Below are 27993 nucleotides of genomic sequence, written 5' to 3' on the forward strand. Positions count from 1 at the left end.
GAGTGTGAAATGGGGGCAGCCAAATAGACTCTACAGGGCATATAAACTATGCAACCAAATCTGTAATTAGTGTAATTATTGATAGTATAAATAGTAAGTAATAGTGTAAATATTCATGTTAGCTTTTCATTTAGGTTGATGAGATAAATGCACCTTGTCCTTCATTCTGATTTTTTTTTCATTCGGTTTGTAACAGAATTCTATGTTTAGAATTGTATTTGTTATCTTTGTTGCCACTTTCTCCTTTTAAGAAATGGGGGAACAAAACTTTTCTTTATCGTGGAATGGATGAGCATGTTCACATGGAAAATTGTTTACTTTTTTCCATGCTTTATTAAGCTTAGTGCAGGCCTACTTAATAAAAAGGCATCAGATAGAAAAATTCATTCTCTTATTTATGATTCGATGCACCAAAGCATTCTGGGCAGATCTACAGCTTTGAGTTGCCCCATTGTGGCTCTGGGCATAGTTGCTGGCCACCTTTTTGAGTGGCTTTTATCACTTCTTGCATGTATAGGAGAATATGGAGTGAGGCAGATAGGCAGCAAGGAGCAGCCTCTGGCTGCTTCTGCCACAATTGGGCTGCGATCAGCCTGGCACCATGGCTACTGCATGGCCCACACTCAAAGCAGGCCAATCAAAGCCAGCAATAGCAGTTCGCTGCTTCTTTTTCTGGCAGCTTCCAGACGCTTTGGGGATGTGCATCATCTGGACTGTACGCCCCTGAAGCAGCTAGAAGCTGTTTCTTTTGGCCCGTCTATTTCAGGCTGATGTTATATAACTGGTTTCATGGAAAAGTACAAGTAGAACCAGGGAACAGTTGCAGCAAAGAATGAAAGAATGAAATGCAGTAGGGAGGAAGGGGAAAACAATTGGATAAGATATAAAAAGAGTGCAAAACAGATGTGATTATTTTGCCATTTAAATAACTTTATCAGCCCTATGGTGAATTTTGCATCTGTAATAATTAAGCGTGACATTTATTTTTTTACTACAATAGTGACTTTAGAATGTACAGTTCAGACCAATAGTTTAAAGATGCAGTCTTTTTACTCACACTAATTGAGAATATAAACCTATAAACTCAACAGGTCATACTTCCAAGTTAGCAAGAATTATATTGACCTTCCTGAAGAAGAAAGACTCGGACTTGGGAAAACTCATTTGTCTATCTCATTTTCAAACAATGGTCATGTTTTTTTGTTTGCAGTTCTATATGGTTAGCATAGTTTTATAAGAAAAAAATAGTAGTAACATGAGATTGCTTGTGAACAGCTTAAGGGTGAGTAGGAGAGAATGAAGAACTTTCTATTTAAAGTAAAGGGTGCTGTTGTAAGTAAAGCACTGCAAAGCCAAACAATAAGTTACTGCAGATGAGAAATCAGAGTTTAGTCTGCTGCCAAACAGCTGTAAATAACGGAAGATCTGGGCAAAGAGGTGATGAGAAAAAAACTCAACCCCCTTCCTTTCTGTACCCTCCCTGGTCTTGTTTCTTTTGTGAGTGGAGGTGTAACGTTGGGCAGTTCAGCAGTAAGTTTCTATGCAGCATTTATATGGAAACAAAAAATAGTCAATATTACTACTAGTACCATTTTAAATAGCATCATACTAAAATGCTTCTACATTTTTATTATTTTAATAGACATTATTTTAATTTATCATTGTATGGGACAGTCCAAATCTTATTTTATCATTGTATGGGGCAGTCCACATTTTATGACGGAAAATCCACACTTAAACACAGATCTTTCTCAAACCATGACAGCTGAGGATAGGAGTCTCTAATTTAAAATATTTGGTGTTTGGAGAGGAAAATCCACTGGAGAAATAGTTTTGTTGCCCAGTGTGATTTCCTCCCACCAAGAGACCTGCATAGATCTGCTTCACCACCTTTCTGTGACTAGGCAGATCCAGGCTTAATTAAAGGAATATCCCACCACTATATCAAATTTTACTGCATGTTTGTTAGAATTGATATATAAATTGCCATATAGGTAAAATATATGAAGTTAAATTATTTTTGAAGGAAAAAAGGAGGCAGAAGCTTTAATGTGTTATTTGGTGTACCATGTTCTTGAGCTTTCTGCAAACAGAAGAGTGCTACTGAAAACTCCTAATCAGCTAGCTGTATAATCTGTACAGTTTGGAATTTCACTGTTCTGTATAGGATAGGTAATTTTAATAAATGTTCACAGTTTTGTAGGTATGTTGCATAGCATTTTGAATGCTAATTTAATATTCCCCTACTTTACAGATTACCACAAGGGAAGATATACATTCAAAGCAGGGAACAACCATCAAGACCGAACTGGAGCCTGAGGCATTTCGGCCAAATCTTAGTGATCCCAGTGAATTGCTGCAACTGGAACAAATTGAAAAGGTATGTGCTAGGAAGAGTGGTATTCCTCATAATAACACAGCTTTCACATTGTATTTACACATGTTTGTTAAAGCTGAACTGTAACAGTTACTATTATACATCTGTTCCTGTAGTAGATGCTAGTGTAAGCAAGTGAGGAAAAACGAATTAAGCATGACTAATCTGCTCACATGACAGTTTAATGGGAAATCATTTATTCCCCCCCCCCCAAAAAAAAAGATAGCGCTGGCCTTACATTTCTTATTTATATTCTTTGTAACTATGCATTCTTACATTGAGAAAAATGTATTTTTCTGTAGATGATAAAAGAATAAAGGAGTAAGTATATTCTTCTTCCAAAAGGAGTGCATAATTATGTCAACTTTTTTACTTTGTGTTACATGCAGTAAAGGTATTATGTGTCACTAATTCTCTCTGTGTGTGTGTGTGTGCACCCATATGCTTATGTGCACACTTATAAGTACATGTTTTTATACACACACACACACACACTTGCCTGTGTATGGGTCGGTAGAATATATCTATTTCTAAAGGTCTCAGCAAGATAGACCACTTTGCATACACCACATCTAGTGGAATGTAATGGATTCTCAAATGGTCTTGCAGTTTCTGGAAATCCAGTTGAAGCTCTAATCTTATTTTAGCATAATTAACTAAGATGGGCTATCAACACAGTTGTTCCCAAGTACGCTCTCCAGCATTATGGTGTTCATTCATCTAGTCCCAAAGTGGGTGTAGTGCCCCCCTGGGTCGTTGGATAGCTCCAGGGGGTGTGCTGAGGGAAAAGGCAACAGAGGGGTTGTGAGGGAAAAGGGGGTGGCAGGGAATTGTGGGGATGAGGACTTCATGAAGCTTCCTTTGTACACCATTCTGGGACAGCACACAGGGAAGTCGAATGGAGAGCTGCTCAGGGAGCAAGTTGTATGTCCATCCAGGCTGTGAGGCAAGAGACCCAGCATGGCTCCTCTGGCTTTGCCATGCCCTGGAAAAGAGCAAACAGACCCTTTCCTTCTCCTTTCCTTGCTCTCTCTCTTTCACACAAGCCCTCATCTTGCTAGCTAGCCAAGGCAAGGGGAAAAGGAGAGAGCATGTGTGCCTGCCCCCTCCCTTTCCTTTTGCCCTGGCTTGAGCTAGGCAAAATGGAGGGGGGGCAGGCATGTGCAAGCCTGCCCCCCCACTAGGGTTGTAGCCTGAAAAGGTTTGGGGACCATTGATCTAGCCTATGTTTTCTTGCATTAAACACTAGAAACATTGATGTAAAGCTCAAGGACAGTTATAATATTCTTTCTTGAAATAAGAAATTCAGATGAAGGAACAGAGGGAAAACTTTTTTCTTTGTGTTTGGCAGAGTAGTCTATCTATTCTGTAGTGGTCTTATTCCTTTAAAAACCTGCATTATTTTTATCTGTGTTTTATTAGCTAACAAAATACCTTCCACCTCGAACTATTGGTTATCCATGGACTCTTGTCTACAGCACTGCAAAACATGGAATGAGTTTGAAGACCCTGTATAGAACAATGATGGGGCTCGACACACCCGTACTACTAGTTATCAAAGACAGTGATGGACAGGTATGGAAATAATAGCACCATCTTTTTCCCCTTCTATCCATTCATGCTGTATTACATTCATCGCATGTGAAGTACAGTTAGCTTGTTAGAGAAGGTTGAACTTAAACAGTGGGATGATGCTGGAGAAAAGGAAATCAGGTGTTCCTTCTAATGTGTGCATCAATATACAATCCTTTCTAAATTCTAAATTCAGTCCGTGTCAGATTTCTCACCAAAGCCTGACTTTTTTGGGTTACTTGTAAACGCAACATGTATTTCATTATTGATCTACATGTTCTTTATTGTTAATAGTCTTGTAGCATCTTGTAGACTGATCCTTCTTTTTGTGAGTAATGAAGTGGACTCGTGAGTTTGGAATGATCGTAGGCAAGAACCTGTTTCATCAAATGTATCCACAACAAACTTGGCAAGTGCCACAAAACTGAAGTGTTCATCATAAGCACAGACAGCTCAGTACTGACTGCTTGAATTATATTCTTTGGTGAGCCAAAAAATGTTTTAATATGTTACAGCAAAAATAAAACCAACAATGTTCCACTAATGACAAAATAATTCGGAAGACCAGCAAGAAAAGAGTGATTGACCAGTAAATCAAATTTCTCATTCATTCTGCTTCATTTATAATAATATGATTTATTTATATTCCTCCTTTTCCTTGTGGAATCAAGGTGGATTACAAAGCAAAGGGATCAAAATACAAAGTACACCCCCCACCAATTACATCACAGCAAACATAATGCAATAGATTAATTGCACAAGTTTTTTTCTCAAACAAGTGCAAATGTGACCTCTAAACCATGTTAATTTATAACTAGAATTATTCTTTATAATATTTCTTTCTTAAAATCAGAGATGGCTTCTTTGTCATTTTCTAAATTCTGTGTGATTTCCTTCTTTTTCCAGGGAGTTAGTGTCTTCAAACTATTCCCATGTAGAGTGTCTTACAGCCAATACCATAATCATTTTTAAGGTTAAGTATGGGAATTCAGACAATTACACACTAGACAATTCTCCATTTGCTTGTTCTTTCCAGTGTTAATCTTTTGTGGATTATTTTGCTTTGGCCTAACTCCACTCACTCCCCAAAACAATTTGGCAGGCAAAGATGAAATGCCTACGACTGATAGGTAGAAGTAGACTATGGGCCCAAACAGACAGGCTAAAATAAAGCTGCTTCAAGTCACTTTGGAGGTATGTTGTTTAAATGATGCATGTGTCCCAAGAGTCCAAAAGCCGTTCCAATGCCAGGCTCCAGTCTGCTTCTGGCCTCTTAAGATGCATGTGTAATTTAAACAGCATACCTTCAAAGTGAGCCGAAGCAGCTTTATTTTGGCCTCTCTAATCAGGCCCTATGATCCTAGTCTGGTAACTATTAACCTAAATAATCTGGCAAGATAAGCACAAACACTAGAGATAGCACCCAGCCACTGCTTATCCAGACAGTTCTACTAGGAAATACATTTTTATTTGAAGCATTTCCTTTTTTCATATACTGGCTACTGGGGCAAGCTGCCATCAAATAAACCATTATAGTTAATATTTGGAATTTCTCCTAGAAAATAATAGCAGTTATCTTGCTGAACATAGTGACATGCAAACTGGACATGGTTTATATCTTACCTGAGGTTGCCCTTGCTTTATGCCTTGTGCCTGAAGATATAAAATCCACTGAAGTGAACTGAAATTGTTGGGGGAAGTCCAGTTAATTTCTTTGTTCATGAAGTAAGACTGGATCATAATTTAATATAGTACACACAAAAATGGACGTGTCATGATCATCAGATTTTTATTCTTTTCTTTAGATCTTCGGGGCACTAGCTTCTGAACCTTTCAAAGTCAGTGATGGTTTTTATGGCACTGGAGAAACCTTTCTTTTTACTTTCTGTCCTGAGTTTGAGGTAAGGGCTTAAAATGATGGTTGATGCAAAATGATGTCAAAATTGCTTGCAAATGTAAAATATTTACATTATTAATATATCCTATGTACGAGAATAAGTAGAGTTAAATTTTTGTCAGCGGTGTGTAAGCTTCTATACCTTTTCTTGTAGGCTGTAGACTTCATAAGTTATATCTGTAGAACTGAAATCTGTAGAACAGAGCAGAGTTTGTTTTTGTTTTTTAACCCATACAATTAGGCAAACTAAGAAGGATTATAGATGAAGACTGCAAAACAAGATTAACCTATGTCTGCATGTTTCAGATAAGTTAATCATGGCCATGGAACCAAAACAGTACTAGTACAAACGGAGAGGATGTTCCCTGCTCTTTGGGCAGTGTGGGTAGATGAGATTTAGTTCAACAATTCAGTGAGCCACTAAAACTTACTGCATAATCTTTACTACTAATGTTGTTCTTACTTCTTATTTTTTTGACATTACTATCACTTAATTTGTGTGTGTCTGTGTTTTATTTTATTTTATGAATCATTATAGGTGTTCAAATGGACGGGAGATAATATGTTCTTTCTTAAAGGAGACATGGATGCCTTAGCTTTTGGTGGCGGAGGGTTAGTAATGAATTTCATCCTTTCTTACAATGAATGAGTTGGTTTTCAGATACAAAACTGGAAGTAGTGATATTTACCTTTGTAAATATAATACCTGAAGAAGCTCTATAGTCCCCAATAATAATAATAATAATCATCATCATCATCACTGGGAATCCGGGTGGCTTACAACAGAGGGGATAATAGATGGTTCCCTGCCCTCAGGTTTACAATCTAAAAAGACACAACACAAAAGGAGAAGGGAATGGTGTGGGGGGGGGAATCAGGTCCAGCATTTTTCTCTCCCTCTGAGGCCTGGACCAAGGCAGATGGACTGGAGGGAGGGCTGTGCTTCTTAATAGAAGCCAGACCCGATGGCGTTGGGCCTGTCCATTCGCTCCCTCTAAGTCCAGAAGATGACAGTTGGAAGGAGGGAGGGGAGGGCTCTTCCTCTTCAGGCCCAATGGTTTTGGGCCTGTCCTTTTATTATAAAGGATATGTCTTATTTTTCTGCTTTCCTTTGCTTCCAGACATTTTTGGAACCTGCAACTTTTAGTTCATGAAAGCCTCTAATGAGTATTACCAGTATTTGCGAATATGTTTGTTTTTATCTGGATATGTATAAGGCTCCACACCTCCCTCTTTGATTGATTATCCGTATTAATTTAAAACAACAACAGCAACACACATTCATATTTACAATTTCTGTAAATACATTACCATTCTCTTCTCTCTACCCAATCACTGACTGAATTACAACAGTAGAGGTACAGTACCATCCCCATATCTACAGGGGATATGTTCCCAGATTTTGTGTGGTTACATGAAACCATGGATGCTAGCATACCCCAGGCAAGGCAAGACAGGGAGGGAGGCAGCACTATGCTCATCTCCTGCCTGCCTTGGTGAGCACCCACCATGCCCTTCTCCAGCAGGATCACCTGTCAAGGCAGCAGGAAACTCCCCAAGAGCCATCAGGAATCTGGATTCATAAGCCCCTGGGGCGGACCATCTTTATCAACCCCCCACCTCTGCAGAGACTGGGTCCCAATGAATCTAAACCCTACCAAGTAGTGATCCATGACAATGGAACCACTCCCAGATGACTATCATCCCGCCCCAAACAGAAAACCAGGTCCAAAGTATGTCTGCCTACATGGGTGGCCCTAGATATTATTTGTGACAACCCCATGGTTGTCATGGCAGATATGAAGTCCCGAGCTGCTCCTGACAGTGGATGTTGAAGTCCCCTGGCAGAACAAGTCAAGGGGACTCCCAACGCCACTGCAGAGACCAACTCCGTCAGCTCATGCAGGGAAACGGTTGTGCAGTGGGATCATCAGTACACTGACAAAATCTCTATTCTGTCCTGGTCACCCACCTTTAATTAAACACACTCATACCCAGTATGCTAAGGGAGAAGGAATCCCGATAGAGCACTGCAACTCTCCGCCCCGCCCCCCAGGCCTCGCCCGCCGCTGTATAGAGAACCCCGGGGGGGAAAACAGGGGGAAATTATCCCCCCCCCCCCCCCCCCGCATACATCCAGCCCAGTTTGGGATTACTGTCCAAAAGTAATTTGGTACATTATTGAGTTGAAGATGGTGAATTGTGACTCATTAAATTACTCAGTTTCTGGTAGTTCCATGTAATCCATTATATTAGTTGCTTGTTCTGTTCCTCATTATTTATGTTTGAGGTAGAATTTTCTCTTAATAAGAGGCTCATATCTTTCCTATATGAGATGGCTGTTTGGGAATTTCATCTTAACCATAGGTGAGCTGCTATGCTCTCAGCTTTAACCTATTGCATAATACGGTAAGAAGAATAGTGGCTTACTTTATGGGTTTTTGTGCATTTGTCTTCTTTATGATGGATCCAGCACACTGCTGGTACCACTTTTATGGGCAGCTGGTCAAAATTACATAGCTTTTTGGTTGTTGTTTTTTCCCATTCACCCATTAGTTGAAACTGACATAGAAATGTTCATGGCAAGGAAAGAATTACAGCAAAAGATACTGATTTAAAATGAAGTTTAGACAAAGTGCCCCTGCATTACATGCAATGGACTTTGCCTATTTTTCTTGCATTCCAATTTTTCCTCCATCCCAATTGGCTTTTGTGAATACAAGGAGAAGCTTCTTGCTTATCTATTTGGGAAACTTAATTATTTGCAGTGATAGAGCCAACTAATTAGAATCAATTAAGTCAGAAACATACTAACAAAAGGACCAATTTAATTAAATTTATTTTGAACAAGTGATTGACTTAAATTGCAATTTCAGCATTAATGTTTCTCCAGAATTAATTAAACCACAGTAACAAAGAGCCTTAAAATCTTACAGTACCCAATTGGTGTTTTACCCAAAATCTCAGTTTCTTAGTTGTTTTGTTTTGTTTTGTTTTAAAAAGTGCACTGCTAGCTTTTTTGTGAGTTCCTTAGAGTTGATTAATTGCGAAGTCAGGTCACAAGATGCAACTTATTTACTCAAAAATAGTTGCAGTGTGACGAACAGAGTTGTTTTTTAAAACATAAGCACTAGTACTATAATGTAATGTAATGTCTGTCTGCAGTTAACCCAGTTGATAAAAATGTCTTTCCAGCAAAGCATAATTGAAATGAATCTAACATATTAAAAATTGGTGTGTTAACCACTGCTCACTATCTTTCCCATTTCTGCTTCTTTGTTCATATTGTAGGGGTGAATTTGCGCTGTGGCTTGATGGGGATCTCTACCATGGAAGAAGTCATTCCTGTAAAACATTTGGGAATCGCACTCTTTCTAAGAAAGAAGACTTCATTATACAAGACATTGAAATTTGGGGCTTTGAATAAATACAAACTGCCAGTATGAAAGGTGGTCCCAAACCTGACACTGATCAGTGCAGCACAAAAGCCCTTGAAGCAATGCAGCATATTTGTTTTGCAGTATATTTGTTTTGCAGTATGCCTTTTGAAATTCTCTGCATGGCCATTTTTATTTTTACATGAAACTGTGGGTTGGGGTTGGAGCTGTCCATTAAGATTATTTTTTCATCTGCCGGTTGTATTTTGAAATCTACTCTCAATTCATAATTGATTATCTGAGTCATCATGTAGCACACACTCTTGTTTCTTTTCATTCCCACCAGTTCAGAACTTAATACTTCCTTTTGGGCTATTTCACTGAGACAAAGAAATTATACAAAACCTGATGGAAGATTCCTCCCTTGGCCCAAAAAAGAGGGATAGAGATTCAGAATTTGTTGGCACTGACTAGTCTGGACTATTTCTATCAATTGGTGCCACTTACTAGACAGGAAGTATCCATACACATTCAGAAGTGCCACTTTGTTCATGTAGAGAATTCACATTTGTTGCATTTTACAGTTAAAACATAGCTGCCCTATTGATTGTATTAAAGTATTTTGCACATGCTGTTAAATGATCTGCAGGCTTGGGACAAAGATTGGGCAAGATTGAGCTACATGGTCAAAGAATATTCAAAAAGCACTGGGCCATTGGACAAAGTGAGCATAATGCAATGGATAATTATTAGCTGTAGCAAGGCATTATATGTACTAAGACTATGAAACAGATGCATTTTTCCAAACAGCATATAAGGTGTTCAATATATATACTGTTTTATAGTTCTTCTGTTGTAGCCTTGTACCACATCATCTCCAATAATTGCTCCTGTCCAAAAACTAAAAAAATATAGGTGTGATGTTTTCTCTTCTTTTGAGTGGATCTATGTTGTAAACTGCAGTTAGCACCAGCTCTGATGCAATGGGGTAATGTTCTCTAGATAGACATCGTCGATGTGTAATATGCAAATTTACTGTTCTGTGACCTCAAGACAAAAAAAAAAGATAGGCTATAATATAGTAAATCAGTAGCTCTTGTCCACTTTTGTAGGAAAACTGAAAAGCCATTGTGGCAATAATCATTCAAAACCAGTTTATTTCGAAGCTTATATGTTTATGCAAAACAAAAATAAAAATGCTGTTAAGTGTGACAGTAAATGAATTTGTGCTGAAATCTCAGCTATTCCAAATGAACATTGTATATATACCTTGTAAATTAATGTTTAAAAGTAGTTTTTGTTATTTTAGAAGGGAAAAAGTCTTGATTGACGGGTTGCTTCTAGCACTTTAAAATTATTCTGGAAATGGAATAAAAAGCCAAATGGTTTGGCTTAAATAATTAACTATAGTTGTATAGTATGTTGCTAATACCAAGTTGTTTCAGAAGTTTGAACACTTATCAGAGGAATGCTTACTGCTGTGTAATGGGAAGGGGATGTTCTTTCTCTATAATATGCTCGTGCTTAATATGGCTAAAACACAGCATTGTTTTCTGTCTCATTGTATAGCTCCCAACTCCTGTTATAACTTAGTACAGTATATGTAGATTCAGTGTTTACAAACAAAAGGAACTGTAAATAAATTAAAATGGCTTTTTCTCCCCTTTGGTCTTCCACAGCAGTATTATTGTCTTTGTCGGTTTAAAACTAACTATAAACAATCCTGTAATGGATTTTAAGAAATATAAGGTAATAGTGACATATAGCAAATAAATCTAAATACATGTAACATTAAACTTGAGTTGGGCTTTATTTAGATATGCAAGTATTTCCTAAACAAGAGTGTCATTTTCCGTGTTACCAGTTCTTACGTTGTGAATGTCAATGTTCATATCCATAAACAAGATGGGCAGCTGGTTGATAAACCTAACCACCCCCATTTACAGCATAGATTTTTTTAAAGAAGAAAATTTAAAAGTGAATTCCCTAAAAAGAGTCCTATAAGGACTAGTGCTAACTGGAGGAAGAAGAAAATGGGCAGGGTGAGGAAGGGAATGAAATGGAGCATTATAAAAACTGACATAGCTATTGGGTTATTAATAGAAAATTTCCATTCTCCAATCTTTTGTTTCATGCTCTTCTTATATTAAGAAGTGTTGTCAGCCAGGGCTGGGCAAAGTTTGGCCTGAAGGCTTTCTTGTACCCAGTAGTCTCTCCAGACTGCCCATATTCTGGCAAAAAAGAGAGGATAAATTGCTTTTTCTGGATGTGCCCAGAAGTAGCATTTCACCTTTTAAACAGTTAAGGGTTTTAAAATTGTTGTTTTTTAAAATCAAAACCAGAAGATGACTTCTGACAACTTACCATTTTTTATTTTTCTCAATCAGGGTGGTCTCTAAAGGATCCCATAGGGTGAAACTGACCCTTGGATGGCCTGCCACAGTTGCCCAGCCCTGATGTAAACTATGTCCTCTTCTTTAGAGACATGGAACTTACTCTCTCCTATTTTTTTCCTACTCCTTCCACGTGTATGATGCTGGATGCTTTCATTTATCTATGCTGCTCAACAGCTGAAAATCTTGTCTGTCTTTTATGCAGAAAAATCTCCTATGTATATGTCCTAATGTAGTCTGCTAGGACAACTACAATTTCATTTAAAATGATTTGTTGTTTGTTGGAAATTCAGATGCTGAGTAGAATCTCTATGTCTTAATTACTAAACACTTCTGCTATTGTTTGGAAATAAGCTTTGGAATCTGGCGAGAGAGTTAGTGTAAAAATGTGAGCCTGTGTTGAAATGTCGTGCTCTAGATAAGTTACTAGAAACTCCCAGAACTGATACATTGGTCAGTTCATAAACAAAGTGTACCTAAATTCTTTGGCTTGGCAGAGTTTGTTTGTGACTAGAACAGTGAAAGATAAATAGTTAAATTATAGTGGCACAAGACACTACAACCCTCAACAACATTCCTCTGTATACATATTATCCTGTCTCAAGCAATAAGCTAAAACCAATATTGACTTCCCATTTGCCAAGGCAAATAACGTGTCCTTTAATATTTCCCTCTTTCTTTTCATATACAGTACAAACTTCCTACATTCAATTCATTCCTAATTTTAAGTCCTTACAACTGTGTATAAGCTTTCATTAGTTTGTTAATTTGTCTATCTCCACTTATAAAATTTACTTAACAAAGTGTAGCCACTGTGGGATCTTGCTGCATCTTGAGACAAACTTGTGAACTGTAAGGCAGAGGTAGGCAACCTTTTTGAGCCGGGGGCCGGGTTGCTGTCCCTCAGACCACTGGGGGGCCGAAGCCAAAAAATAAATAATTAAATAATTTTTTTAAAAAAACATTAAATAAATAAATAAACCGGTACAAATGTAGGACAAAATTTTCAAATGGAGGACACTTTTTTGGGGGAAAAATGTTAATATAAATGCATATTTCTGAGGCTTCTATGGACAATTGCCCCCCTTGCCCTCCGCTTGCCCCCCCTTGCCCGCCTCCTCCTGATAGGCCAAAGGCCCCACGCCCTCATGCGAGAGGCCAAAGGCTCCGGTGGCAATCGGCGGCAGGACCAGGCTGGGGCCGGTCCCAAGGCCTTGCCGGGCCGCAGGTTGCCTACCCCTGCTGTAAGGAATACTGGTGGGCTTAGATGGTTGAATATCTTTTAGGGGCTGATGAAGCCAGACTAATCTTCTACTTATGTATTAAAGACAATTTAAAAAATTAGGAACAATGTGAATCGTTGTAGATCATGCCCTCATACTCCCTTCCCCAGTGTCCCATCATGTAATTTTCAGTCAACCTGAAAACAAACTCTGTGATGTGGAATGGGTAGCAAGTAATCAAGATCCATTCCCTTGTCAGGCTCATACCTTTATCTTGATGGGAACATCTGCTTACCATTGCCTTTTATCTCCTTAAACAAGACTCGCACCAGATGTTACATCATCTGACTTTATAAGAGGCATCATAATTTGTATTTTCTAAACCCTTGTGGTTGGACAGCTTCAGCAGGTACTCTGGATAATCTAGGACCTATTAGTACATGTTTTGTATCACACAGCTATGAAGACTATATATTTGAAAAAAGAAAATTTCTCACATCTTGGAAATTTTCAAAAGTGAGGGCTATGACCTGGGATGGGTACCAAACAGTCGCTACTATTCAAAAGCATTTGGCTTTCCTTTCATCTTGCATTTAAGATTGTCCTGGCCAGCTTCATTCTATCAGGGTTTGAGCAAGACCCAACTAGGCTGATATGAGTAAAAGCATTAGATTCAAAGTGCAGTTATTAGGGATACGTAGCTCTTCCCAAACATATTGTCTGTACTCCTAATGCTTAAATGGAAGCACAGAGTGCCTAAATGAGAAAGGCTTAAAAAAAATTCAAACTGTTAAAAATATCCAAATATTGGAACATAGCAATGTTGATTAAGTAGATATATTTGTTGGCATTACTCCTTCAACAGAAATTTTGGTATTAGATGAAGAAACATGGAAAGAATAGGGATAGGTTCCTACATCAGAAAAATGAAGAGCATTTCAACATTTTTCAGCAAATATTTTATTCAAAACTTACAGTATGCACATGTGAAATGAAACAACCAGGGAAGCACAAAAAAAAACCCACCCTGTTTTGGTCCTTCCAGAGACCACTTGAAGGCTTCTAAAATGCACCAAGGGATGACTCTTTTGCCAGTTTTCCTTTACTAATGATATCCATTTTGGTGGCCAAACTCATTGATCTCTGCTTGTTTAATATGCTGGGAGTAGCTGGCTAGACAGATGTATCTGCTCTCCTCTTTGCTTCCTGTTTCGCTGTTCATGCATTGGTATGGGATTCTGGAGACAGATGCTATTTACACATTGCTTGTAGGCTCCAATAGGATTGACTAGAGTAGGACCCTGCTCTTTCCCAGCTCAGGCTTTGATTGTTGCATTGTTTACTGAAGACACTCTGTTACCACCAGCACCATAAGTCTGATTCTCCAAGCCTCCTTCATCTTCCCACCTTGGGTAGGTGTAAAAAGTCTGGAAAACAACCACTGTGAAGCGTGTTAACTGAGCTATGGCACATATGATTATACGTTGGAGATAAATGCATGTTTAAATTCACTTCATCTGTGCTCATATTGCATATTAAATTCTAGTAATAAGATGATGGTTTGGACCTTCTCATGGGACGCAAATAAGAAATGGACACAACGATTCTATTTTTTGTTTATTAATATGAAATTAGTAGTCCTAAAATAGGGATTGGGGCTACAGCTCACAAGCATGATGCAGTCTGCAGTCTAATCTTATGTGGCCTCCCCACAAAATTGTGTGCCTTCATTTCTGATTTATGGTGACCCTAAGGTGAACCTATCATTGGGTTTTTTGGTAAGATTTGTTCAGAGGGGGATTGCCTTTGCCTTCCTCTGAGGCTAGGAGAGTCACCCAATGGGATTCTGTGGTTAAGCGGGGATTCAAAGCTGGTCTACAGAGTCGTAATCCAGTGCTCATAGTTAAAAAAAACCAATGAAGCCTAGAAACCAACAAGATTACATGCCTCACTGAATGATTGTACCTCCTAACCCATGTTTCAAGTTTCTCCTCCAAAACATCCTCTTGTGTCACACATGATCAGCTCCTTCCATGGTCCAACTATAAACCTCTCTGCATTAATCATTAATTAATCATTAAGCATATGTAATGTTTGCAATCTTCATTAGTAATGCAACGAGTAGGCAGTGTTCTTTCCAAAGAACTTGGACTTGGTATATGTCACTAAAACCAGTGAACTGAGAGGAATTGCTGATAAAGTCCTGTATTTAAAAGAGACAGCATCTACACATTTGGTTTGGACTGTGTCATTGTGGGCAGGAGACACTGATGCCCAAATCTAGAGAGCTACTAATATTCAAGCATTTTTTTTAAAAAAATGATGACTTTAGAAAGAGCAAAGAAGCTCACAAGAAGAAAACACATACTTTGAGCTACAGTAGTATCTTAGAACTCAGTCATGAGGTTTCTGAATCCAAAAATCTGAACTGCAATGTACTTTCTTGTCTGAGGTAATTAGAAATTGTTGCCTTATGTATTAATTCTGAGCACATTATTTTGCCTACAAGGGTAGTGTTTAAGTCACTGAAGTCTTATTCTAAGACTATTAATATAGGAAGTTTATTCCACAAATGCAAAACCATTTACAATTTTACTCTAAATTGTGACTAAGTGTTTGCACCAAATTATATTAGGCTATGCCTGTAAATCGTTTCCAGTAATAATATCCAGTATTGTTGTTGATAACAGACTGATGTAGTGTTCAGTATGTTCAAAATAGAGAGACAAGCATACTTCTGTATGTGTGTGTTCGTGTAACTTGACAATTCTCAGGAAAGCATGCTCTTTTACTCAACATAAAATAATCACTTTTTTTTTCTTCTGTAAGAAGATGTGTGATCTTTCAATTTGAAAGGCAACGTATTAGAAGAAAAATAGTTTCAGTAGTTTTTTTACCATAGTTCAATAGTTTTGACACTAAGTACAGTGTTTAAGCTATTTTCAATTTTTGGAATTGATGTTTTAACTCTCTTTGTTTTTTAAACTATTGTAAGCTGCCTTGGATCTCCTTTGGGAGAAAGGCGGGAAAGAAGTGCAGTAAATAAATTAAATAAAATAAATTTCAAGAAATGAGGCTCTTAAATATATCATTTTAAATAACTGTAATGATCTAAATATCATTTAGATATTTCTAAATATAATTTATAATGCAAGCTAAACTAACGTTTGAATCATGCATTACTCACAGGACTGATTTCACGATCTTGAAATTATAAATACTCTTTGTGTATTTGTGTAAACTACAGTTTAATTTATTCTATATATTGTGGATAGATTTCCAGTGCCCTGTAACTCCCAGTTAAAACAATTCCACTGATATTAAAACAGCATAGCAGTATGTGAATGCTATTTCCATATTTTGATAGCAGATGGATGGGTCACTGCTATAGCACAGAAGACCTCATAAGGTTAAACCATATTCAGCTGAGACAAAAGCATTTCCATGGACTCTTAAGTGCTCTTGTAAATATATGCTGATTTCATTCCTTTACACAAACCAAATTGTGAGGAAATACATGAACATGATAAGAACATGTAAATACGAATTTCTAGTGGTGCATTGATGTCTCCATTGGTCTTTGTAAAAAAAAAAAGGCAATGTTCTCATTCTGCAGCTAAAGGAATAACTAGTATTCTTTAGCTTATTCCATGAAGTGTTATTCCAGCAAAGTTATGACTACATGGTCATCACGGCCTTGCCACAACATTTCTCCTTCAAAGTCCACCATCCCATGCTTCCTGGCTCTCATGAGTATTCCAACAACCTTATCTGAAATGCGGACATATCTGTCAAAGAGATCACCAAAAGTGACTTGGGCCTTGCCATCGCGACGGAGGTCAGCCATTGTTCTGATGATGAAGCACATGTCTTTCATCTCTCGATGAATGTGGTCCTCTGCTCTTTTGGCCCTTTCTGCAGTTTTTGTCCCTTCTTTAGGACGACCGTAGCCTTTGTCTCCTTTGTGCAGTCGTTGAGACATGGCCAGCTCATAGTCAAACTCCTCACTGAAAGGATTGAGCTTTTGTGTTATCACATGCTCATCAGCCCATTCTTCCCACTTCCCCCTGAGATTGTGTACAGGGCTGTATTTCTTAGGAGCCTTGATGTTTCTGTTTGCACTGGAGGAAAAAGGAAAGACATGGTTTATGAAGTACCCTGTTTAAGTGCAATACCTACAGCAAAAGCCACTAGGTGGCATGTTATCATTAATTCTGAAGTCACCTTGTTACAATAGCTTTATCTAAGCATGCATATGACTCTGTTCTTGATGCCTTTTTTTATCTAAGAGCATCAGCTTTTGTCCTGGATTGCATTTGTTTGTTTGTTCTCTCTACAAAGAAAAATAAACTCGACTTTAATCATATCTGTTGTCCAATGAATATAGACAACAATCCTGAGAAATAGTTTAGTCAAGAATCAATAAGTAGGCCAAGATCACCCACCAAATGTCACGACTGAATGGAAAGCTGACGTTTGCCTCTGTAACCACTATACCACATTATACAGTGGGCCCTTGACATCTGCTATAGATTTGTTTTCAGGACGCCTTATGGACACCAGAATCTGTGGATCTTCAAGTCCTATTAAATACAGCAGAGAGCAAATGGTGGCCCTTAAAGAAAATGGCCAAATCAAGCTTTGGGGTTTTTTTTTGAATTTTTATATTTTTAAAATATTTTCAAGTTATGTATGCTTGAATCAGTGGACATAAAATCAGTGGATATGGAGGGCCAACTGTAATTGTACAATAAAATGTATATAGACAAAGATATTTCCTAGGTAAATTGTATTCAGTTCAATCACACACTAAATGAATGTGAAAGTGGCATTGGAAAGACCCAAGGGAACTAATTCCATTCTGGAAAAAAAAACTCATGCTTATCGATGTCTTAAGCTTGATTATTTTTTTTAAAAAAAACAACTCGGGTTTTGGTAGGACATGGGATACAAAAAAAGTCAGGTGTTTTTGGTTTCTAGAAAATACATACTGTACATATATATATATATAGTCAAATTACAGTAATGACGGTATGACTCAATAAGGAAAATGTGAATGCACACATGAAGAAGGTACAAATACAGCTCCTGTTAGTTTTCACTTCATTTCATAAGTTATTTTTTAGTTTTCCAGGATAGTTTATGATAAGTGCTTCAAACAAATGGTCACTATTATTCCTGTGCTAAACATGAAGTATGATACTGTGACAAATGCAGGGTCAAAAATCAGGGATAAACTGCACATTATATGTAACTCCATCTTTGCTTTTCTGGACAGGTTTTAGTCATCTTGCAAGCCTCTTTGAAATTGTTTATTAAGAATCTGTTTTGCAAAAGCAACGGAATCTTGATGGAGTAATTTTATGAGGTGAGAGGGTTGAGAGGGCTGCTGAGGAAAGACAAGGCAAGAAAAACATCATTTACCAGGAATTCTTGAGGTGCAAATCATATCTATTGATTTAGATATGATTTATAGATTTAGATATTTGAGATTTAGATACCTTTGGGAGGAAAACTGGATGATGATGATGATGATGATGATGTGTGCAAAAACTGGAATGTCAGTAAATGTCAGAAACAAGGACATACTGATGTTTAGATGAGCCACACACATGTCTAGAAGGTTGTCCTAGAATCATATGTGGGGTACAGACTGCCCCGTGGGGCGGCCTCCACTCGCCCTTTCCCCGACAGATCGGCCTCAGCTGCCACAGTGGGAGCCTCAGGGCCCCGATCTGCCACCTTTTTTTTAGATTGTAAGCCTGAGGGCAGGGAACCGTCTATATCCCCTCGTGTTGTAAACCGATCGGATTCCCAGTGATTGGGCGGTAGTATATATAAATAATCCCATTATATTATTATTATTATTATTATTATTATTATTATTATTCTATATTATATTCAGGCCACGGGGAAGCGGCAAAAGGCCGCTTCCCTGTGCCTGGAAAGGGGTGTCCTTGGGGCTTCATGCCCCAAGGACACCTGAAGGGTGGGGGGAAAAGTGAAAGGGGCGCCTCAGCCCCTTTCTCTTTTGTGTCACTGGCGCAGTCCATGTAAAGCTGCGCCAGCGACACAACCAAAGGAAGGAGCTCCATTTGGAGCTCTTTCCGGAGCTGCTGAAAGGGTGCACAGGCACCGTGCAGTGGTGTCAAGATAATGGCCACACGCGGCGTTTGGACGTGACACGGCCGTTACGTCAAAATGGGGCGCCATGTGTATAGGTTGCCACCATTTTTACACCCCGTACGTGCGAGGGGCAACGGGCGTTTGAAAGCGCCACCCCTCGCACGTGACGGGGCGCTCATAGTGCTCGTTTAAATAGGGCCATAGAATCGTGGTTGGAGGAGACCCCAAGGATCATCCAGTCCGACCCCATTCTGCCATGCAGGAAATCCAATCAAAGCATCCCCAACATGGCCATCCAGCCTCTGTTTAAAGACCTCCAAGGAAGGACTCCACTCACTCCGAGTGTGTTTCACTGTTGAACAGCCCTTACTGTCAGGAAGTTCCTCCTAATCTTGGTGGAATCTCTTTTCCTTGAGCTTGTATCCATTGTTGCAGTCCTGTTCTCTGGAGCAGCAGAAACAAGCTTGCTCCCTCCTCATATGACATCCCTTCACCTATTAGGGCTATCATATCACCTCTTAACCTCCTCTTCTCCAGGCTAAACATCCCCAGCTCCCTAAGCCGTTCCTCATAGGACATGGTTTCCAGACCCTTCACCATTTTAGTTGCCCTCCTTTGGACATGCACCAGTTTCTCAATGTCCATTTTGAATTGATGAAAAGGAGTCCAAAGACCGATCTCTAAACTACAAATTAAATATATTTACAATAATTTTAAGGACTATTTTTAGACTGATTTTAAAAAGTCTTAAAGAATGTTTTTATTTGTTTTTGTGTTTTGCTCTCTGTATTATTTAAATGGTTTGCCTATGGGCTAGGCAGTAAATAGTATCTATCAATTGATCAACCAGTCAATCAATCAATCAATCAATCAATGTGTAGCAACATTTTCAGGGGAAATAAAAAGTTGACTTCTCCCCAAGTGAAGTGGGAAATGATTTTAAAAATCAAATTGTTTCTGCAAATAGACTAATTGATAGAGGATTCTGAACTTAAATCAATACCTTTGGAGAATGTAAAATCATGCTGTTGTTTATAATGTCTATATGTGACTATATATATATAGCCAGTTTTTCTCTCTCCCTGAGACTGTAAGATGAAAGTAATAAGGCCTTAAAGGCCTCTGGGATCAGTTGCTGTTTAAATTCTGGAGTACCTGCTAATCATTCTTTCTCCAGTAATGTTTTTATTGATTTAATATACTGCAATCTTCCTCTTTTAGGGTAAGCCCTCCCACATGGTGTATCAAAAAAGCTAATGAAAATGGCAAATAAATCACATAAAAATCAAATAAAATCTTATACAAGGGGAAGACAAGTAATCTTTACCACTTCTAGACTGCCATGTTAAAGGTTTGGTACTTCGGAAAGTATTGAGAAGTTCAAATGACTATGGCTAAAGGTTACTCGCGTCACTGCTACAGTTGCTTTTTTATTTTTAGTGAGGAGTTCATGTTAATCTGGCCTGGCTCCATGATGACTTGAATGGGATGTTTGGTGGAAATTGTATCTGAAGGTCAAACTTGTTGCTCTTCTTTTCAGGAATGGACAATGAATCCACCTTACTTTTCCAGGATTTGTCACATAGCAGTGATATATGTGCCACTGATCAAATTGATGACTACAGAAGAATATTTCTCTCCAGACCTAAACTAGTTTTTAAACTACATTTAAATATATAATTTTAGGATCACTTTTTTCATATAAGTAGGCACACATGAGCTTGACCCAGAACACTGTGTGCTAGTTTTTATTTCAAACCCTCTCCCCCCCCCTCCCAACCTAGGGGCTAAATTGAAAAGGAAGAAGCCTTCACCACCATATGGTCTCAGTTCAGATCAGAGTTGAACATAGTTACTTGCAAGTAAAAAGAAAATGATCCTAAACTGTACACTATGCATTTAACACGTACTGTAATTGTTGCTGTGTGCCTTCATGTCATTTCCAACTTACGGCAACCCTCAGGCAAAGCTATCATTGGGTTTTCTCTGCAAGATTTGTTCAGAGGAGGTTTGCTATTGTCTTCCCCGAGGCTGAGAGTATGTAACTTACCAAAGGTCACCAAGTGGGTTCTATGGCCGATCTGGGAAACGAACTCTGGTCTCCAGAGTTGTAGTCCTAACACTGAAACCACTATGCCATGCTTGCTCCTGACTACAATTTCTTTCTCATTATTGTCCATCATCTTATTGCTGTGTCACAGTTCACCATCTGTCCAAGTTTGTTAAGCCCTGTATACCTGATCTTTCACATTCATAAACCTTGTCCAGTTTGGCATTATCCCATGAGTTTTAATTTTAGCTTTCTAGATCAAGTAGATGAGTGGGATGGTCATGATTCTTGACAGCCTGGTGGCTGATGCAGCTTAAAGTGAGTGCAAATTAAAGCTCCTATCCTGCTGTGATACTTTTGCACCTTGTTTGAACAGGTGTCAATGACAGAAGAAGAAGAAGAGGAGGAGGAGAAGGAGGAGATGAACCAAGTTAGCTTTCTAAAATGATGGGGAGCGAGCCCAGGTTTTTGATGTACTTAAATATATTGCATAAGAAAGTTTCCATGTTTCAGCAATTTTCAACAAGAATAGAAAAATTCAATTTCACATGGGTAGCTTTGATAATATTTGGGGTGAGTTAAAGTATGACTGGCTAGGGGGAAATCTTAAAAGTGTAAAAACTTCTCCTAGGTAAGGCAGAATAAAACTGTCACAATTAGGGACAGGGGAATAAAATCAGAGGAAAGGTGAGATTCATATATATTTACCCCACTTTTTCATCATACAGAAGTGACTTTTGAAAACCACATTTCCATGGTTATCATCTTTTATTTATGTGTTTTAGGATTTCCACAATCTGTCTGGGAGTATCAAGTATGAATGTCAAGTATCAGGTATGAACTTAGGCTGCTGCCACACTGCAGTATTAATGCAGCCTGACACTGCTTCAACTGCCATGGCTCCATCCTATGGAATCCTGGGATTTGTAGTTTGTTCTGGCACCAGAGCTCTGTGACACAGAAATCTAAATATATCATAAAACTACAAACTCAGAATTCCATAGCACTGAGCCACGCATGGCAGCTAAAGCAGCATCAAACTGTATTAATTCTGCAGAGCAAAGGTAGCCTTTTAAAATTTACTACTATATATATAGCCAGATACTTCTGGTTATGTTACCAGGATCAGTAGTATATTTTGTTCTTTTTGGCAAAGTTATTTACTATTTCATACCAAACATTCATAATGCACAAAGAAACAATTAATATAGAAATTGTATTTCAGGCCCCCCACACACTATGAAAATAACCTGGTGTGAAACCGGGTTATTTCCATGACATTCACACTGGCTCTGAATGCACCCAGCTAGCACCTTGTCGAAGAACAAATCCCAGGATTCCATAGGATGGAACTACAGCACTTAAAGTGGTGTCAAACTGCATTATTTCTACAATATAACTGGACCTAACATATTGCTTTAACTATACATTTGGCTTTCCATATCCAAGGATTTTCTTATCCATGGATTCAATCATCCATGGCTTGAAAATATTAAAAATACATATAAATACCAAAAAAAGCAAACCTTGATTTTGCCATTTTATTCAAGGGACACCATTTTATTAGGGTATTGTATTAAAGAGACTTGAGCATCCATGGATTTTGGTATCCATGGTGGGAGAGGCCCTGGAACAAAACCCCTGCAGATACCAAGGCCCACTGTACTGACTTATAAAGGAGCCTATCAAAGTATTATGGGTCCCCCTAATCCAACTCCCTTACATGATCAGTCTAATACTTCTCGGCTGAGGGGAGGGAGGCATGTTTTGGAAGAGGAGAGTCCCACTTAACAAGGGCTACATTAACTTCAATGAAGATAAGGCTGCACAGGGAATATGGATAATAACATGTTCTGCCATTAAGGTGAATAGAGAAATTTGCACTTCTAGGAATTATATAAATTCATTGCAGCTGCTTGCACAATTTGGGACTGGAGATTAAGACTACTGCATATACTTCTGCGTAAAATGATGTCGTCAGCATCTCTGTAAAATCTCTGATTTGCATTTGGGATGGGTGGGGAATGCTGTGGCCTTCTGTAACTCCAAAGAACTCAGTTCAAGACCCAGAAAACCAGCTGTATAAAAATGACTGGCGCTGAAAGAAATAAACACACAAAAGTCCATGACAGAAATGCTACTATCACAGAAATGCTACTAATGATGGCTTCCTTTTGTTACTACATATGGATTTTAATAAATTTTGGAGTGTGTGTGGAGTTCGTTCATGACCCCAAACTGACCTGCCAGGCTAGCAGCCATAATCCTGAAAGCAGTGGGTCAGGTAGGCAGATCAGTTATACTCACAAGACCCCTGAAAAGCAACACTTTGGAAATTCCCCACAGACAGGTTTGGGAGTTGCTAAAGGGAAAACCATCACCTCCAAAAGGAAAATCTTTATTGTAGGCCTCACACTTGATGGCTCAGTGATTAAGTCACTGGCCAGCTATTCATCTGTTTGCCTTCCTTGATTGTGTTCAGATCCAAGTGCATTGGCTCAGTCTATTCTTCACCTTGGTTTAACAAAAGCCCAGGTCTTCATACCCTTTGTCTTGGCTGAAGTTAAGCTATCATGTTCATAGCCAGAGGTTACAAACTGTCTATATAAGCCTCAGTCTAAGCATACACCAGTGTGCTACATTCAGAATACAGTCTGGCTTCATGGCAATCCGAACTCTGATTTTAGCTCCCTCTTTTAGCTCCCTCGGCCATTTCCCCCCACATTTCAGCGGCTGTGTCATCTCATCATCTATATCCACATCTGGTTCCTGGAGAAGCCTTCAGAAGTAAGTATCTCTAGTAAATTTGCCTCTCTCAACTCTCTCCTGATTTCCCTCCTTTACTTTCATTAGGAATTGTGTGTGTGCCCCCTTTTGCTGTGTGTTTGTTTTTCAGTTTTTAATAAATATTTGGACTTAATCGGAGCAGTCTGTCTCAGCGTCATCTCTCAAGGGTTTCTTGTGGACCTCTCATAGACATCTTGGAACCCGGTCCCAAAAGGGTGTTGTTAGGACCCTACCTCTCAGCAATTGAGCTAAATTCAGAAATTCCCCTAATTAGATCCTTCCTAACACTTTGAAGGGCATTTAAGTGATGGAGGTGTTCACAATGAAAGTGTGTGGAGATGAAAAGTACATGGGGAAATTATAAAAGTGCAGATATCTTGAACAATGTACCTGCCCTACAAATCTCTATCTGTTCTTTCTTGTTATTCTTCTATAAGCCTGTTCAATTGCTATTTGACAGGTCTGGTGGCAGCTACATGGGTTCTGCCAAGCACTTTAAAAGACAGAAATGATTGCTATCATTATGCCTGTACACCAAGCAAGTTAGGTGAAGTGGCTGCACCCAGCTATATATTGCAAAAATAGATCAGAAATTGCCTTCTTTTCCAGTATTTCATTGTTATATGAGTTCTTGGTATTAGCAACCTGGGAGATGCAGACTCCAGCTGTGTACAACCTTCTTCTACAGAGGAAGTTAATAAGCATTTTCCTCCTTCACTGGAGTAGTTGCTGCAAACAGTAGCCTGTTAAAATAGCACAAGTAGCTATGCTAATAGTTGGTTATGACAGATGATTACTGGCATTTTGCTCAGTATGTCTTTGGTTTTTACCGTCCCAAACATTTTTTTAAAGAAACAGGTAGACTTTGGGCAGTCTACATGTTGTTGTTTTTAAAAAGTCTTTAACTTTTGGCAGAACCAACATGGAACATTGGCGTAAGTGTTGGAATAAGACTGTGGGAGGCCAGTGGTGAGGATAAGACATAGGCAGATTCATTCAACTCTGGTTTAGGCTCTGTTCCCAGGCATATGCAGATTTTATTTTCATGGATAGGGGAAAATGTATAAAAAAAATCTTATTGCAAATAATAGCTGATAGTCCATCTTTATCAAGGAATACTCTGTGAACAAATGTACTAACTGGACTAGAGCCATGTAAATTTTTAGCAAAGGATCAGTTGCTAAAATGACAAGTAAAAGGGACTGGTTTAGGTGAGCATGATAGTTTCCTTAATGACATGTTTTTTTTAAAAAAAATGTGCCTTTAATTGTTTTATGTTGTGCCTTTAATCTATTTCTTTTTAAAATATTCATCTTGCTTTTTGTTTTAATAGTGTCTTTTTATTCAATAGGCTCTTATGCTGGCTTGAGTCTCAGTTTTGGGAGAAAGGCAGGCTATAAATCCAATAAATAATTAAGCAAATAATTAGCTCCTTATGGTGTTCGTATACAGTGCACAACCACATGACATGGAAATGATCGCTTGACTCATTGGATGATGTGCAGTTCCGTGAGACTGGGTGTGAGTTTGTTAATGAAGCTTGTTTTCTCTGCCTCTTTCTCTCCTCCTCTTAATAACCCACAGAGCATGACAAAAATGATGACTGGAAGATTACAGGACCCTCTTTAATGGGACAGGCTATAGCAAGGTCAAATGAGGAAGAAGGAAGGGATCCACCAAAATGGTTCTCCAAATGTTTTGGACATCAGCTCCCAGAATTCCTGACTGTTGGCCAAACTGTCTTGGTGAGTTGACATCCAAAACACCTGAAGGTGTTTGAGAATCACTGTGTGGAGGCATCTAATTATAAAAAAGGCTTCTCCACCCACAGTGGGTCTTCCACACTACTTTCACTTATCCATCACTTCTCAGACCCATGTACCAGAGTCCATTCTGTTCAGAATGCTCCCACCAGCTTTGTGTAGCATTTCCAGTAGGTTTGAGGAAAGGAGTTGGGCAGGGTAATCACATCCCACCATCTTCCTTCTATCAGTTTAAGTGTTCATTGTCACTTGATTAGATAGATAGATAGATAGATAGATAGATAGATAGATAGATAGATAGATAGATAGATAGATAGAAGCATTAATGGAGAGCAGGTTTAGCAACCACCTACTAAGTATGATGGATAGAAAACACTGAGTGTTGAGGCTAAACTATGGGAGATGACTGCTGTCTTTTGCCTTCCTACCCTGACTGTGTGCCTCTTGGAGGCCTGTGGGATAGCCATTGGAAACATCTAGAAACTATCAAACACAGTTAGAGAAAGGCTTTTTAAAAATTATTATTACAACTCCCAGAATTCCCAGTCAAAATAAACAGCTTTTGCAAGTGCTGTTGCAAAATGAGTACTACATTTATGAAATCTGCAGCACCAATCTGGGGCAAGAAGAGGTGGCTGGATGCTGCCCATATGTAGAGCCCCTATGTTGTCATTTAAATTATGATATAATGACTTTCATACAAGAAGTTTATTAGAAATAGTTTCTTTGAGGAAATTCTTCATTGGATTTTATGAGGGGCACTTGTGTCTTCCAGTATATCATGTAGACACACACCATGTAGACACACACCATCACACACACCCCTCATTCATATGCCAGTTGAGTTGGCCTTCTATATCCATAGATTCAACCATCTGTGTTTTGAAAATATTCCCCAAAAATATAAATACCAAAAAGGAAAGGTGGATTTTCCACTTTATATAAGGGTCACCATTTTACTATGCCATTGGATATCATGGGACATGAGCATCCATAGATTTTGGTACCCATGGGAGGTCCTGGAACCAAACCCCAGTTAGGGTTGCCATAATTCTCTACTATAAACCAGGACAAAATGTAGGAAAAAATTTAGACCAAAAAATAGGACAACTGTAGGATAAGATTTAGCCCAAAATGTAGGACATTTAAGGTCCTCCATTTTTCTTAAATGCCCTTCATTTTGGTCTAAATTTTGTCCTACATTTTGTCCCGGTTTATAGTAGAGAATTATGGCAACCCTAACCCCAGTAGATACCAAAGGCCCACTGAACATCACTCAGTAAGAAAACTCCTATCGTAACAAGGCACAGAGAAAATACTTCAAACAAAGAGAGGTCCCCCCCCCCCCATTCAATTCTTTACCAGGCACAAGAGAATCTTTTATCAGAGCAGGATCTTACCAGGGAACACCACTTGGTAAAAGCCATGATTACTCACAGTGTTGATGTGGATCTTTTTATCCTTACAGGACTAAATATGTCTTGATTACTGTTGTCTGCATCCAGTTTGTCCTCTGTGTCTCCTCCATAGCCACTGTCCTCAGTATCCAAGCTGTCACTGCGATAATTCTGCATTTCTAGGTCCTGGGACTTATCCTCTTGTTCCATCTGCTTCCATCCTTTAGTCAGCTCTGATACCAGGTTAGAGCACTTTCTCCTTCTGGTTGGGGACATTTTGCTACTAAGGAGTTTATCAATATCTTTGAGCTCTTTGACACTGTTACCTGTCTCTGTACACTCATTGTCTTTCTCATACTTGTCGCTGAGGAGGTTGACACCACTTCCTCGTTCATAGATTTTACTCACAATGGTTTTGGTCACTTCTTTGCTTCTAATGTTAAGCTTCTGGAGGGCTTCCTCAGATTCAATGGCACTCTGTTCTCCATTCTCTTTGAGTATCTGCTGTTTGGGTGGAAGTTGTGTGTCATTCTTCAGTTGGTCTTTCTTGAGAAATGTCCTGTTTTTTTGGGGGGGGAACCTTGGTGTCTTCTCCTCATTGGGTGCCCATCCACTGGGCTCCTGGGCTTGCTTGGTATTGTGGTCAGTGGCCCATTGCTGCCAACCCCGTGCCAAGCTGATGACAAGGCTAGCTGTTCGGATCTTTTTGATGGCCCTCTTGGCCGGCATGGTGTTCTGATGTTCTTCTGGAGGCATAACACCTGCTGTGTCTTCTCCACCTATTCTTCTTTTAAAATCACTCAGTTAAGACTATCCTGCAGCATATAACAACCAAAGGGAAATGGTGGGGATTTAAATAGATGGTGCAGGGACTTTATGATGCTGGAAAATATGTGAAGCATTTCTCACATGGGAAGACTATCCTTACCCTGGCAGTGTCCTTTTTCTAAAAGAGTCCAGGCTTGCATTTCTCCACAGCAGATGGACATTGGATATGGTAAACATGGGTGACGCAGGCTGTGCATTTCTTG

The 27993-nt window shown here is 38.9% G+C and overlaps 2 protein-coding genes across 2 annotated transcripts in view; one reads left to right on the forward strand and one right to left on the reverse strand.

The window, feature by feature from the left end:
- OXR1 (oxidation resistance 1) overlaps nucleotides 1-9364 on the forward strand; it is a 268660-nt gene extending 259296 nt beyond the window's left edge. The window contains 5 exon segments of the mRNA XM_042462436.1: nucleotides 2255-2380; nucleotides 3800-3952; nucleotides 5755-5850; nucleotides 6385-6458; nucleotides 9138-9364. Coding sequence (XP_042318370.1) covers nucleotides 2255-2380; nucleotides 3800-3952; nucleotides 5755-5850; nucleotides 6385-6458; nucleotides 9138-9273 — 585 coding nt within the window. The 3' untranslated portion in view covers nucleotides 9274-9364.
- A 4417-nt stretch (nucleotides 9365-13781) lies between these two features.
- ABRA (actin binding Rho activating protein) lies at nucleotides 13782-27789 on the reverse strand. Its single transcript, XM_042461456.1, has 2 exons — nucleotides 27003-27789; nucleotides 13782-16960 (listed from the first exon to the last, which is right to left on the reverse strand). Exons 1-2 carry the CDS (start codon nucleotides 27716-27718, stop codon nucleotides 16498-16500), a joined length of 1179 nt encoding a protein of 392 aa, XP_042317390.1. The 5' UTR covers nucleotides 27719-27789; the 3' UTR covers nucleotides 13782-16497.
- Between the last annotated feature and the right edge of the window lie 204 nt (nucleotides 27790-27993).

This window comes from Sceloporus undulatus, chromosome 4, assembly GCF_019175285.1.
Source record: "Sceloporus undulatus isolate JIND9_A2432 ecotype Alabama chromosome 4, SceUnd_v1.1, whole genome shotgun sequence".
Taxonomy (NCBI): domain Eukaryota; kingdom Metazoa; phylum Chordata; class Lepidosauria; order Squamata; family Phrynosomatidae; genus Sceloporus; species Sceloporus undulatus.